The 13432-nt window shown below is 46.4% G+C and overlaps 3 protein-coding genes across 4 annotated transcripts; 1 reads left to right on the top strand and 2 right to left on the bottom strand.

Annotated features, from left to right (window-relative positions):
• The first annotated feature begins 850 nt into the window (after positions 1-850).
• LOC123053964 (uncharacterized) lies at positions 851-7736 on the top strand. Of its 2 annotated transcripts, none has more exons than XM_044477590.1 (9): positions 851-1109; positions 3432-3937; positions 4135-4234; positions 5092-5157; positions 5442-5556; positions 6615-6703; positions 6823-6884; positions 7000-7096; positions 7277-7736. In XM_044477590.1, the coding sequence occupies exons 2-9, from the start codon at positions 3636-3638 to the stop codon at positions 7325-7327; spliced, it is 882 nt and encodes a 293-aa protein (XP_044333525.1). In that variant the 5' UTR covers positions 851-1109; positions 3432-3635; the 3' UTR covers positions 7328-7736. The 2 variants fall into 2 exon arrangements, with proteins under 2 accessions (XP_044333525.1, XP_044333524.1); XM_044477589.1 differs by lacking the exon at positions 851-1109 and adding an exon at positions 2117-2528.
• Positions 7649-8658, bottom strand: LOC123053965 (psbQ-like protein 3, chloroplastic). The gene is made up of 2 exons (XM_044477591.1): positions 8021-8658; positions 7649-7932 (listed from the first exon to the last, which is right to left on the bottom strand). The coding sequence occupies exons 1-2, from the start codon at positions 8504-8506 to the stop codon at positions 7834-7836; spliced, it is 585 nt and encodes a 194-aa protein (XP_044333526.1). The 5' UTR covers positions 8507-8658; the 3' UTR covers positions 7649-7833.
• A 3260-nt stretch (positions 8659-11918) lies between these two features.
• On the bottom strand, positions 11919-12723 carry LOC123049649 (uncharacterized). The gene has a single exon (XM_044472547.1). The coding sequence runs from the start codon at positions 12661-12663 to the stop codon at positions 12133-12135; it is 531 nt and encodes a 176-aa protein (XP_044328482.1). The 5' UTR covers positions 12664-12723; the 3' UTR covers positions 11919-12132.
• Between the last annotated feature and the right edge of the window lie 709 nt (positions 12724-13432).

The raw sequence follows: 13432 nt of genomic DNA, 5'->3' as shown, positions 1-13432 counted from the left end.
TTTTCATTTTTGATGTAATTTAATACTTCTCAAAGTTATTTCTACCAAGTTATTATAAAACCAATAAGTTTGCTACTGATATTTGACCATCCACATTTCAAAGGTGGGTTCTAGAGACAAGTTCTTATAAGAAAGAATGTGACAGAGCAGCACACATCTTCTAAAAGCAGTAAGCATACTAAATAGGGTAGTGTCGTTTTGAAAGTGTAAAATTCTAAACTTCATGCATATTGGAACGTGGAGCGTGTGTTTTAAGCGTTAGCTCTATCAATTAATAGTCACATTGATACAAGATAATTTTTGGTGCAATTTTTTTGCGGTGCATTAATATAAGGGTATTCGATGCAGGAAAACGTGCGACAAAAAGAAGTCCTCTTGTATGCCGCGCCCGAGGAAGACTCGCCCGCCCCCAGGTCGACCGACCCCCTGACCTCTATCAATTAATAGTAGCATTGATACAAGATTATTTTCGGCGCAATTTTTTTGCGGTGCATTACTATAAGGGTATCCAATGCAGGAAAACGTGCGACGAAAAGAAGTCCTCTTGTATGGCGCACCCGGGGAAGACTCTCCCGCCCCCAGGTCGACCGACCCCCTGGTGTCTATCAATTAATAGTAGCATTGATACAAGATTACTTTTGGCGCAACTTCTTTTGCGGTGCATTAATATAAGGGTATTCGATGCCGGAAAACGTGTGACAAAAAGAAGTCCTCTTGAATGGCACACCCGGGCAAGACTCTTCCGCCCCAGGTCGACCGACCCCCTGACCCCTTCCACCTATATATAGGTGAGAGGGGGCGTACCAAAGGCACACCAATTAGCCTTGACTGCCTTCTCCCTCACTGCTCCGCACCCTGTTTCTCTCTCGGTCTAGATTGAATCTAGATCGGGGGCCACTAGGTTGTTTCTCCCTCTAGTTCTTCCTGTTGTTCTTCGTGCTGGTTCTACGGAGTGTCGTGGTGCTGTTAGAGTGAATACCTCAGTGGTGTTGTATACTTTGACCCTAGATCCTGGTGCAAATTCTCGCGACTGGGAGGTATAACCTAGCTGGAGGAATCGGCGAGCTTCATCAACTCTTCTTCCTCTGCTTCTGCTACATGGATTTTTGGTGAGATGATACATCTTATATCTCCATAGTGTTCCTATTGTGAATATATGTGAATAATTGTTACGTAGCACGTTCCCTTACAAGAGGGCAACCTTCTCGTACGCACTTCATGTCAATAGTGATGACAAGAAAACTATAATACACACATAAATGCTTTACTTTCTCTGTTCCTAAATAGATGTCCTTTTAGCATTTTTTAATTTGTTTCTGAAGTCGTCCAAGTTTTGTTTTGTGTTTTATTCTATCGTTTCAAGGAAACATTACACCCCTAGCATACTAAACCATTTATTAGTATGGACCAAAGCAACACACATCTTTTGAAAGGTGGTTTCTAGAGAGAAGTAAAGGCATTCCTTGTAATAGTGATTGTGACCGGAGCAATACACATCTTCTAAAAGCGGTAAGCATACTAAACAGGGGTAGTGCGGTTTTGAAAACGTAAAATTCTAAACTTCATGCACACCGGAAAGCAGGGTGTGCGTTTTGAGCGTTACCTCTATCAATGAATAGTAGCATTGCTACAAGATTTTTTCAGCGCAAATTAAAATATTCTTTTGCGGTGCATTATATAATATAAACATATCTGATGCAGGAAAACGTGCGACAAAAAAAAGTCGTCTTTGTATGACGCACAAAACATCATTTCATACAGATAAAGCATCGTCGCTTCTCTCTCGCCTATACCGAGACTGACTGGCATCACACTATTATAGATACCCTAATATTACTAGGGGCGCAATGCCATAAAGAGCAAAGGCAGTTTTTTTTTTTGACAATAAAAACAAAGGCAGTTGAATTCACAAGAATAGAAATTGGGCGGAAAGGAGCACGGTCCTGTTGCTTTCCTCGCATGAAAAAAGAGAGCCGGGAAAGGCAGGGTGGAAATGTAGACTCTGGCTTGGGTGGTTTCTTTCCAACTAAAACTGCCGCGAGGAAGCCCTCTGCCCCTGCCTCTCAAAAAGAGGGGGAGTGAAACCTATGATGGACACCAATTGTGGCAATCATTTGCTCGGAAGCCTCTGCCTCCACCGGGTTCCGATCTCCTCTCCTCGCTCTGAAACCCGAACGCCCAACAGAGATCGCCCCTGCCTCTCCCCCTCCTCCTCCACCACCACCACCCTTTTGTCAACTTGTTAAACTGGCACACGACTTCGGCTTTTTGGAGAGGGGAGGCCACACACACACACAGAGACGGCTTACTGGAGAGGCGGGGCCGCCGCTTTTCGGCCTCCTCCCCATTGGAGCGCACAAAGCCGGGCGGCACCATTTAACACTACCACCTCCACCTCCACCACCACCACCACCACGCGCACCGTCACGCACACCAAGCGCCGGGGAGTCGACACGCAGGAACCACACTGGACTTCGCCTTCCCCGGCCCGCTGCTCCCCCCGCTGCATCCAGATCGGACCCGGACTGGTAAGTTCGCCGGCAATTCCGTCTGGCCACCTGCTACCTGCCTTCTTGCCTGTTTTCCTTTGCCGCTTTCGGCTCCGGCGGGAGGATCGGGGCCTGGCTCTGCTCCCTTTCCGAGCGCCTCCTTTGTGCGCTTCTCTCGTAGGCAACACGCACGTTTTCTGGATAAGATTGGGGGCACGAGCCAGGTCTGTTCCCTGACGGCGCTCTGCATGCATGCCCGCCCGCCCGCCCGCCCGCCCGCCCGCCCGCCTGCCCGCCTCACTGTGTGTTGATTGGTCAGGCCTGGCTTTACGTAATCATTTCTACAGGTTTGTCTTGGGTCTCTATCCACGACCTATGAACGAACTGCGGGAGAGCAGATTGCTCGGGTCCTTGTCCACATGTTACTTTCTTGATTGGATTCTTTCATGGAGTTATTATTGGCTCTTTGTTGTTTATGGGGTTTTAGTTACTCTTCATTCATGTGGTTTTGCACTGCCGACTCTGTTTAACATGTTGGTCCCATAGATAAACATACTTTGCCAGTCGAATTGATCGACGAAAGTACCTCAGGCTGATTTCTGAACTCACCCAAGAATTGCCTAGGAAATGAAAGAATCTGAGTGTCTTGTAAGGCTGATAGTTTGATGTTTTAGTATGATCATTTGCAACTGTCATGCAGTTGAGAAGAGTTTGATGTTTTAGGTACGGAACTGACAATACATTAGCGTCTTTGACAAGTGAAAGAAAAATTCTGTTTCTGAAGTGTACCTTTCGGTCAGAGCATACTTCTTTCTGTTCCACATATTACTCTTTTGATGAGGCATAGGAAATTTCGAGTTCTTCCTGTGTATTGGATTATCTTTTCTCCAAAATTTCAAGGTTCTAACTCTCTTTTGCCATGTCTACTATTTGCATCTGCAGAGATTGTTGCCAGGAGTCCACACTTGGAAGAATTAGCGGAGCAGTAGGCGAAAAACTTGCCCAGGGTGTGAACAAATGCAGTAAAACTTGAAACAAGAAGCTCTGATCTGCTGCCGGCATTCTGAAGTTGCTCTGGAGCTAGCAGTGCATCCTTCCACGCTGGAAGTACCAGATTCTGTTCTAGAGGAGTTGCTGGGCATAGAGATGGCAGACGATCCTAATCAAAACTTCGGGCCGTTTTCGCAGCCATTCTGCAGCCAGAATGTGGTTTCATTTCAGACGTGCGCGACGCCCAGCGGGTCGGGAGGCAGCATGCCGGTGTACCTAGACTGCTCCAGCAGCATGGGGTCTAACATGGGGATGATGAACACCACGCCTTCAGTAGCTGTCTCCACAAGTTCATCCAACATGGTTGCTGAATCTGCGCAGAACCTCAAATATGGAGGACCCCTAGCTGAAAGCTGGTCGCATCTCGAGATCCAAGTGCTGAAAGATTGCCTAGATAGGTAAGCTATTTCCACTTGTCTTGCTGTTTTTATAAGGAAATTAACACAGAACATGTGGTCTCCATCGTTCAGCATCCTAAAACTCTGTCCATTAGACACAGATTTTATTGTCATGTTGGTTTATGCTACCATAAATCTTTCTTTGTATCCCTTGATTTTTGCGTTCGTTCCATTGCCTCTCATGTGCACCCTTTCAGATATGTGAATGAACATGGTATCATGAAGTACATAAAGATAGCCGCTTCCCTACCAACCAAGACGGTGAGGGATGTCGCGATGAGATGCCAATGGATGGGGGTAAGTAATCTCTAATTTGCATACATACTCTGTATTTGTTCTTGTTTTTCTGCTTACCTGGATGCCATCTGTTTGAGGCGTTCCTTTGGAAGTGCTACATCAGAAAATAGTTCATGCCCAAGAAGGGACAACAATTATTTAGATCTGAGCACTGAATGGATACAAACCCACACATCCACATATTTGGCAATTTCTTCGGGTGCAACTGTACAAGAAGAAATTAATCTTTTTTTTCCTCCTAGAGCAGCTCGTTTCAAGGAACATGCTAAAATTTGTCTTGGTTTCAAGATTAATCTGAACATACTAGGATTGGTGATAGATGCATTTATACTAAATGTTGCATATATTAGGACGAGTGGAAGGTACACTTATTCTCACTGTATATACAAATACTACATTTTGGACCTTATATAGTGGGACATGAGTTGGCAATCAGTGTATCCTTTTGGTATGCTATTTTATTCTTGTCCATTCGTGTTACCTAAAAGGAAAGGTATATAAAACACAGGTGTTCTTATTTAATTACAAAGTAATAAAGTATCATATATTATTTCATCAGTGATCCATCTTTTCGGCTCAATATATTTATTAGTTACAACAGCTGAATTGGTAATACTCGCCTGAGCTTTTGATCGACCAATAGTTCTGTGCTGTTGAAGATTAAAGCATGATACCTTTTAAACCTGGAATATTGATTCTCATGAACCAAAATGTAGTGCTTTATTTTCTGCAGAGTCTTGCTGAAGATATAAGGCTGGCATTTGATTCTAGAACATATACTGTTAAGATAAATATGTTCTAGCTGACTTAGCACCCTTTTTATTTTTAATAATGTAAATGGTTTGATGCTTTTATAGAACAAACAAACTACAAGACGGCGGAGGCCTGCAGAACATCATAGCAGAAAAATGAAAGATAGAAAGGTACTAGCATCTTCCTTTTTCTATTTTATGAACTTTGTTTCATATAACATCGGTAATTATCCCCAATAATTAGAGATAAAACTATGAAGAAAGCTTTCAGTCAAAATTGTTATAAAGGTGTGGATAAGAATACCTAAGATGTACTACTATCAGTTCCTTACAAAGGTATTTTTGAAAGAAAATTTTGAGGGGGCAAAAGTTTATGTAAAATATACCTATTATCCTGTGCATGTCACATGTTATGTGCATATTTTTGTCTGGTCTTACTCATGGTTATTTCTCAGGATAAAATGGTGGGGCCTTCATCCTGGGGTACCACTCATCCTGTTCAGACAGATACAGGAGTCTCTTCCTTTGTGCCGCATCATGCCATTCAAAACAGTCAATATCTATCTGGAGGTTGGTAGATCACCTGAGTATCAGGCTTTCTTTCTTTACAATTTAGCAGGTCCAATTGATTTATTCCGTAATTCCATTACCAACCTATTTTGCTTATAGCTAGCTGCCATGATGTTTTTACAAAGAAAAGACAGTACGACAGTATCATCTTGCAAAAAATTTATACTCATATAAACATACCAGTTTGTGTTGATGGTTCATTTACCCTAGGATCGTACCAACCGTATGATTTGCAATCAATAGTTGAGATTGAGTTGAGATACTCCCGACCCACTTAAATATGTTTTGTAAAAAACACCTTGTTCTGCCATGAATTTGTGGATACACAGAGCATCATCTCAACCCAATAAAGTAGCAACTAATAAGTCTTGCAAACATGTATAATTATGATCTTTTTAGGTCATAGCAAAGCACTGGTTTCTTGGTAGTTACTGTAAAACACAAAGTGCTAGTTAACTGGCATAGTTTCTGTGTGTTGATACAAAATAATGCGAAAAGGCCATGCAATGGGGTGGAGTGGGTTGAGGCGGCACAAAACTACCGAAGAAGGTGAGAGAGGTGTGAAGCTGCTTGATGTAGATCTGACCACCATGACCAGTTGATATATTTATAGGAGTAAAGAATTTTACAACAAAATTGCAGTACTTAGTGGACTTAGTTATTGACTACATTTCTAAATTTAACTCACATAGGCAGGGATTATTTTAATAAAAGGCACGGGATTACTTTTGACTCCATTGGAACTTGTTATGTAGAAATATGTATCGTTGTACTTGCAAGAAATGATTAAGAGAGTCGCCATCTTAGAAATCGATCTCTGAACATTGAGTACCTGTGGATATGTCGAACCTGTTTCGCCAAACTTGGGGTTATATGGACCACCAACCGTGTGGTATTTAACGGGGGTGAAACTTACTGTAAGATCACAAGCCATTTCCTCCTGAACTTCAAATATAATATGCAGGTTCAGAGATCCTGATGGTCGACGAGATTCAGCTAATGCTTTCCATTTGTTTTGATCCTTGTTCCATAAACTGACCATCTTTTCCACCATGTAGCCTCTGAGATGGATCGTATAGTACAGCTTGTACTGGAAGAAAATAATCGGCTTCTTGCTCAGATAGACACAAATATTCAAACATTTCAGGTCAGTCTTTCTTTCATGTGCAATTACTCGTACAGGAGAATGATTTTCTCAGTCAGCCATCATCTGGAGTGTTCTTTTTTTATGAATGGGTTTCATATCGATTGTCTTATTTCTTCCAGGCTCAAAATAACAACGATCTCTTCAATCGCGTGAGAAGGAACATTGATGGCCTTTTGAAAATGTAAACATATTATTCCACCTATGATCCATGCATAATTCAGTTGCAGAAATATTAAAGCTGTGCTTGTGAAGAAAAAATAAATCCCTGCCTCTAATGATGCTTCTTCTATAAACAGCATGAGCCAAATGCCGGGAAAAATGAGTCAGATGCCTCAGTTGGGAGTTGCGGTGAATGAAAACCTTGCCAGTTACTTGCTCCCAGATCTTACAATGGTCAGTTCTTCCAGTTGATGTCACTACTTAACACTCTTTTTTATCACAAACCAGTTTGAGGTTCTGCATTTTACCTAGTGATTTCATATCCTTCCATGAACTGCTTTGGAGTTCGAAATGCACAATTTTGTGTTGTTCTTGATCTAGTAAACCAACTTACCAAGTAACCTTTCTCTCTAGGCACAAGTTCTTGGAAATAGCCATTTGAAGGAGGAGCCAAGAGGATGGTGAGTCGCAGCCAAAGCAGGTCACAGATGAGCCAGATACTGAAACTTCATCGGTAGTTCGACGAGTTATAGGAAGATAAATACTGCTTCAGCATGTACGCCGGATGGCGACGAATAGAGTCACCAAGGAACCTTGTTTCCTCTATCTGGAAGCAAAGGAGAGGTGAGTGGTGACTGAGGAACCACTCTGCATTGCATTGCGACAAGCCTGTATATTGGTGGCTGAACATTGATCGAGCAGTGATGGTTTCAGGAAATTGCAGTTTTTCTCGTCCTGCTGCACCTGCAAATGTTGAATCTTTTTTTGGGTTTCTCCTCCAGAGAGTAGAGTAAATATTAGTAGAAGATGTAGCAACAACAAGAAGATAATAAGAATTAGCTACATAGCAAAAGAAAAGCCTTTTTGCCGGTCACTATTAATTTGCTTCTCCTTGTATGCAAACGTAAATCCGGATGTCTGGTTTTACCCAATCTCCCCCTCTATCCTAGACGATCGAGCCAGTGCAAAAACTACATGATTCTGGCAAAAATCTGGTCAATGGCGGCCACAATGTTGCCGTAGCATTCCTGCACCTGGAGCTCATCCTTGTCTCTGGCCGCATAGTCCAGCTGCGCGCACAAGAGCAGAGCAATGTCAGCGCGCCATGAGCAATGCCAGAGGCTCAAAAGGCGGATTGATTTGTGTGCGATCCCCTACTCTGCTGACGTTGTTGAAGAGGTCGGAGTAGAGCCTCCGGAGCTCGGGGCGCTGGCCCGGCGGCCTCGCCTGGATGATGGCGTACAGGTCCTGCTTGAGGTTGGCGGCGCTGGCCCGCAGCGCCGTCTGCAGCTCCCGCCACGACCTGGCGTCAATGAACTGCTTGACGCGCACCAGGTTCCTCGCGTGCGTCCTCACCACGGCCTCGGCCTCCTCGCTCGACTGCTCCGGGATGGTGATCCGGAGGTCGAGGTCGAACGCGCCTGCGATGCCCGCCGTCGGCGGCAGCAGCTGGGACGCGAGGAGCGCCGCGCCGGTCGCCGCTGCCGCCGCCGCTAGGCTCCTTCTGCCGCTGCAGCTGCTACTGCCGGTTGGTTCCTGCGGGTGGTGGTGGCCATTGCTCGGGGGCTTGGTGGCGGGTTTGTTAGGAGAGCGGGAGAGGCTTGCGGCGAGTGATTGGATGGCGAGCTGCAATGCCATTGCCATGGCGGACCCTTTCCACCTTGGTGGAATCTTGTTCGGTTCTCCATGGGTTCAGGTATGCACAGCATAGTAGCCATGTATTCCGAGGATAAGGTTCGTCACGTTCGCCAGGAGCTAATCTGGCGGTCGTCTGCTGTTTAGACGAATTGCCATGGGTTTAGGTTTAGTTGCTGGTTTTTTTTTTGGACTGAATTGCTGGTTTGTTGTTCACTTGTAGTTGGGTGTGTTTCCCTGTTTTGCTATAACCTTTGTAAAACTTGATGGTGGTTTCTTTAATGAAAATCGACAAAGAGGCTCATTGTTTCAAAGAAAAAAGAAGATGAATTGTCCGATGTTGCTCCCATTCTTTTCCTCCGATACATACTAGAACGCGTGTCATATTCCATCAGAGCATCTCCGGATGGTCTAATTGTTCTTTTTAAGAAAAATCCTCTAATCTATTAATAGTATGCAACCTAGGGAAACAACCCATCTTCCGCATCTCCCACGAAACCTGGTTGTCTCCTTCTCTCCCCCAGCTGTCACCGCTGGTAGGTATGCCTTCTCGTGCGGTGAATCTCTCGTGAGGGGAGCTCTCCAATCGCGAGGCACGACAACCCAGAATGGCGCGACACCGTCGATGGAGCATGAATGTCGAGGCGAGGACTCCGAGTGCCCTAGGTGGTGGTCGTGCTGCGTGGGCAACAATGGACGGTGTGGGTGGTTGTGTGTAGTGATGGGCTTCCGATGCCTAAATCCGACAATGGTGTCTTTGGCAGCTGGTTGATGGTGGCAGTGGCGAAGCCGCAATGACAACGGCGACGCGAAGATGTGTAGCAGCGACCCTGGGATGGTACGGCTATGGCATGTGGCGGCCATGGAGTTCTCGACCCTGTTGTCACTAACGACCTCTGCCATAGGGTTTCCGCAGCATGTGTGAGTGAGATGGCTCCCGGAGATATTTGGCTCACTGCGTTATATGACAATTCTATGCTCACATGTATAGATATGATTGTGTGGTGATATACACATCAAGGATATGTGCGTGACCGGCTACCTTCGGGCATGAGTGTCATGCAATCGTTCAGATTTCAGTTTTCCGTTACCATGGTGTTTGGATGCCTTTCCTTGCAGCTTCGTCTTCCAAGGGTGGCGGCAAAACATGGTGTCTTCGGCTTGGTTGTGCTCTTTGCACGCTGGATCGTGAGCCGGTTGAAAACCCTAGGTATAACTTTCAATGGGTGCACCTGACAATGGTGGTGTTTTACACGTCGTGTCCTTGTTGAAAGGCATTGCTTCGAGTCTGATTAGATATGCTCTTCAAGGTGAAAACCTAATATCTCACATGTAATGGTTGGATGGCGCGACGGTGGAGCTATAGCATCGTTACTTTCTTGAAGGCGTTTTTTCCGAAGAACCTTTCTTGTAGCTTATGTGTTGTCAAGGACGGTGGATGGCGTTGCCACTGGTTTGTTGCAAGTCGTTGGTTGTATCGATTTTTTTCTTCGTCTTCCTTTTATCGTTTTGGCTGTCTGCATCCTAGATGCCCCCGACGGCTGGACCACCGAACCCATGACGAGGCGCAGGAGGAGCTGGTGGGGCCCCGGAGTCTTTTCCAAGAGACATCCATCGAGCAAACATGACCTTTGGGGACTTAAATCCAAGCACACACAAAAGAAGACCGCCAGGGAGGTCTACACTCCCATACCAGGCATACAACAATACCTGGATTGGTCCGACTCCTCGATCTCTTTCAACAGGTCTGACCATACATACTTCGTGCAAAATCCTGACAAGTCTGTTCTAGTACTTGATCCGATAATCAAAGGAGGCTAGCTCACAAAGGTACTCATGGATATCGGGAGAGGCATCAACATCATCAATGCAGATACAATGAGAAAAATGGGCCTTCCTCCGACCGGCCTCCGGCCCTTGCCAACACACTTCTACGTCATCGTGTTAAGAAAGAAGGCAGAGCTTCTTGGACAAACCTCGCTGGAGGTCATATTGTGACATGACCTTATGTATTGCAAAGGGAAATGTTTCTCAAATTATACCTATAAAGGTAGCACAAATCTCAATGGATGGCAGATGCTTTGCCATTACATACTCTTGCCGGTAGGTTTACCATTTTCCGAGGAGCAGATGTAGTGGTGGTCCCGAGTCGCCCAGAAGAGATGGACGGACATGAAGCTGACGAGGAAATGACTAAGAAACCTCTCATGCGAAAAAGAAAAGGAAGCATTTGTAACCGGCTGGCCGGTGGAAATTTTGGCCGGCTGCGCACGCTTCGTTGGATCGAGGCAGATCCAACAGACTGTTACTTTTGAGGATACTGCTGGATTAAGTCATGTGGCCCACTCCTCACCATGTATACCTTGTCATATATTTCCGCCTTTCTTCTTCCCCCATTCAAATTTGCTCTCCTCCGCTGCTCCTTCCCGTCATTTTCTACCGCAGTGAAACCACCGCGAGCTACCGGTGCTGCAGGGATGCGGCGAGGTATGCTAAGGGGGGCAGCGGTGCTGGACGTGAGCCACCTCAAGGACGAGCCTCCGCTTTTTTCACACCGCTGTGAGGTCTACAAAACATGGCGATGCAGCAGTCGCCATGGATGCACCCTCCTCCCCACACACCTTTCACTCATGGGAGTGTTGCAACCCCTGAGAGCGAGATGCTACAACCAGCCACTAGAGATGCTACATCCGATGGCAAGGATGCTACAATTGACAAACTTTTTGCTGGAACCAACTACTGGAGTTCGTTGTCAAATTTTGTTTTGCTGAACCGACATTTGGTTTTGCTACTCCATTGACTTCATTTGCTACTACCGGCGACGACATTTTTTTGCTACATCATTCATGAAGATGATGCAACCCTGATGGTGGGTAGCAACGTTATTTTGCTGCAACCACACAACTTTTTGCTACCACCGGCGACAGTTTTTGTTACCACCATATGCAAATGTGATCGGCAGCAATTTGTTTTTTGCTAAAACTGTGTCGTTTTGTCTTGCTACAACCGGCAACCATAAAAGCTACAACCGGCGAGCGTTTTTACTATGATGGCGATGGGGTGGCGGCACCAGCGAGTTTTTTTCCCTAGAACTGACACCCTTTTTTGCTACGATCGGCCGACTTTTTTGCTGCAACCGACAACACGAGGGAGAGTACAGTTTTTTGCCAGCTCGCCGTCGGAGGTGCTGTGACCGCCAGCCGTCGCCACCGGAGCGACCGCCACCATCGAAGCTGCGACGGTCGTCACGGGGATCTGTAACCATGGGGACACGCTGTTGCATGCACGGAGCCGGTGAGAAATACAGGAGACGACGGCGGTGACGGCAAGTTGGGCCGGTCGACTGGTGGCTAGCACTAGCCAAAAGAAAAGGAGCAAAACTGTTATTGAAACCAAATTTCGAAAGGCATCGCATCTAACATTTATTTGTACTCAATAGGTATATCCGTAGCCCACATGTGTACGTAGTACACTTAGTTACAAGTTACAAACACTCCATGTAGAAATCAAAATAAAGTGATACAAGCTGGCCTGTCCTTCCTCATCGAAAGTAAGAACGTACTCATCTCCTCTTAACACGTACCTGACGTACGCACGCCCTCGATCTCTCAGCTCTCATGTCTCAGCGTCGGGCGTCATGGCGAGCGCTGCAAAACCGGGGGAAAGTTCTGCGCCCTGAGCTGCTCATAGAACATACTGATGAACTCCTCCGCCCTGTAGTCTACGTCCGGCTCAAGCTCGTAGCAGGCCAACCCATCAGCCTCATCTTCCTCCTCAACCACATCGCCCTCCTCTGTCGCTGGCGGCGACCGGTACGATGCCCCAACGGTGGCGCCAAAGCAGGAAGCGACGGCAGCGCCGGCGGCGGCACCCCGCTTCAGCCGTGACTGGAGCCTCTTGGCCGCGAGGAATGCGGGGCTAGGGCTGTTGCTACACGAGAACTCGTGCTCCATTAACGCGCGAGGAGGGTGGTATGGCGGCAGACGCTTGTTGCTCTTGCCTTGGTAGGAGGAGAAGACGGCCTGGGTACGCCTCGCCACCCTGTGGAGGAGTCGGCGCCGGCTCGTGAAGAGGTACTTGAGGTAGTCTGCGGCGAGGACGAGGAGGCTGCGCAGACGACGCCTCGCTGTCTTCGAGCTGCAGCGCCGGAATCGATCTTCTTCCATGCCGTCGCGCCGGGAAGTTGATGATGATCCTGGTAGGGTTTTTGTCAGTCTATATGTAGCATGAGGAATTTCTGACCTGGACCGTCCTTGCTCAAGGGCTATCCTTTTATAGCTAGCGTAGTAGAGATAGAGAGGGATGAAAATCATTGGTGTCACAGTGGGCTGCACAATTTCGGGGCAAGAAAGGTTAATTTAGTGAGCCTGAGAAGCAAGCACAAATTAGCTGGACTAGACTTGTTGCACCGTTTGCTGGTGCTAGACACGCTCAAATTAGCTGCATTTCTCAAATTCTAAAGAATAAAAAACCCTCCATATCAAGATGACATTCCAGCGTTTGCACGTAAGGTGTGAGAAATGGATGCTGTTTCTATAAGGGAAAAATGATGAAATTACTGAGATTAAGCGAACAGAACAGAGAACACGGTTGGTTTTCTTTTACGAAAAAGATGAGGAGTTGTCTTGGCCATCACGATTGCGAGTATGCGCAACTCTCTCCATTTTTCATGCCCAAGCAAAACACACTTGTCAGTAGACGTCAAACCTTCACCATGCTGCACGCCGGAAATACTAAAATAATCCCATGCATGTCCCACACCGAGACGCAGGTGGCTAGCATGCCAGGCCCATTTGCATGAAGCCAATGAGGAGTTACTTGAGGAGAAGATGCTGGAGAACAGCCAGAAGACCAGGGTTCTAGCTCGATCTCGCATAAAAGCAAAAATTCGCATGTAGCTCCGCAGCGGGCGTATCGCATACCTTTGCTTGGTCT

Source organism: Triticum aestivum, chromosome 2D (genome assembly GCF_018294505.1).
Source record: "Triticum aestivum cultivar Chinese Spring chromosome 2D, IWGSC CS RefSeq v2.1, whole genome shotgun sequence".
Classification (NCBI taxonomy): Eukaryota; Viridiplantae; Streptophyta; class Magnoliopsida; order Poales; family Poaceae; genus Triticum; species Triticum aestivum.
This window is presented reverse-complemented; position numbering and strand designations above follow the sequence as displayed.

What these genes read in the sequence shown, in the direction of transcription:
- LOC123049649 (XM_044472547.1), bottom strand. Translation starts at nt 12,663, where the DNA reads ATGGAAGAAGATCGATTCCGGCGCTGCAGCTCGAAGACAGCGAGGCGT.
- LOC123053964 (XM_044477590.1), top strand. Translation starts at nt 3,636, where the DNA reads ATGGCAGACGATCCTAATCAAAACTTCGGGCCGTTTTCGCAGCCATTC. An exon ending in GAAAAATGAAAGATAGAAAG is followed by an intron (nt 5,158 to 5,441) that starts GTACTAGCATCT and finishes GTTATTTCTCAG; the next exon opens with GATAAAATGGTGGGGCCTTC. An exon ending in ATTGATGGCCTTTTGAAAAT is followed by an intron (nt 6,885 to 6,999) that starts GTAAACATATTA and finishes TTCTATAAACAG; the next exon opens with CATGAGCCAAATGCCGGGAA.
- LOC123053965 (XM_044477591.1), bottom strand. Translation starts at nt 8,506, where the DNA reads ATGGCAATGGCATTGCAGCTCGCCATCCAATCACTCGCCGCAAGCCTC. An exon ending in TCTTCAACAACGTCAGCAGA is followed by an intron (nt 7,933 to 8,020) that starts GTAGGGGATCGC and finishes TTGTGCGCGCAG; the next exon opens with CTGGACTATGCGGCCAGAGA.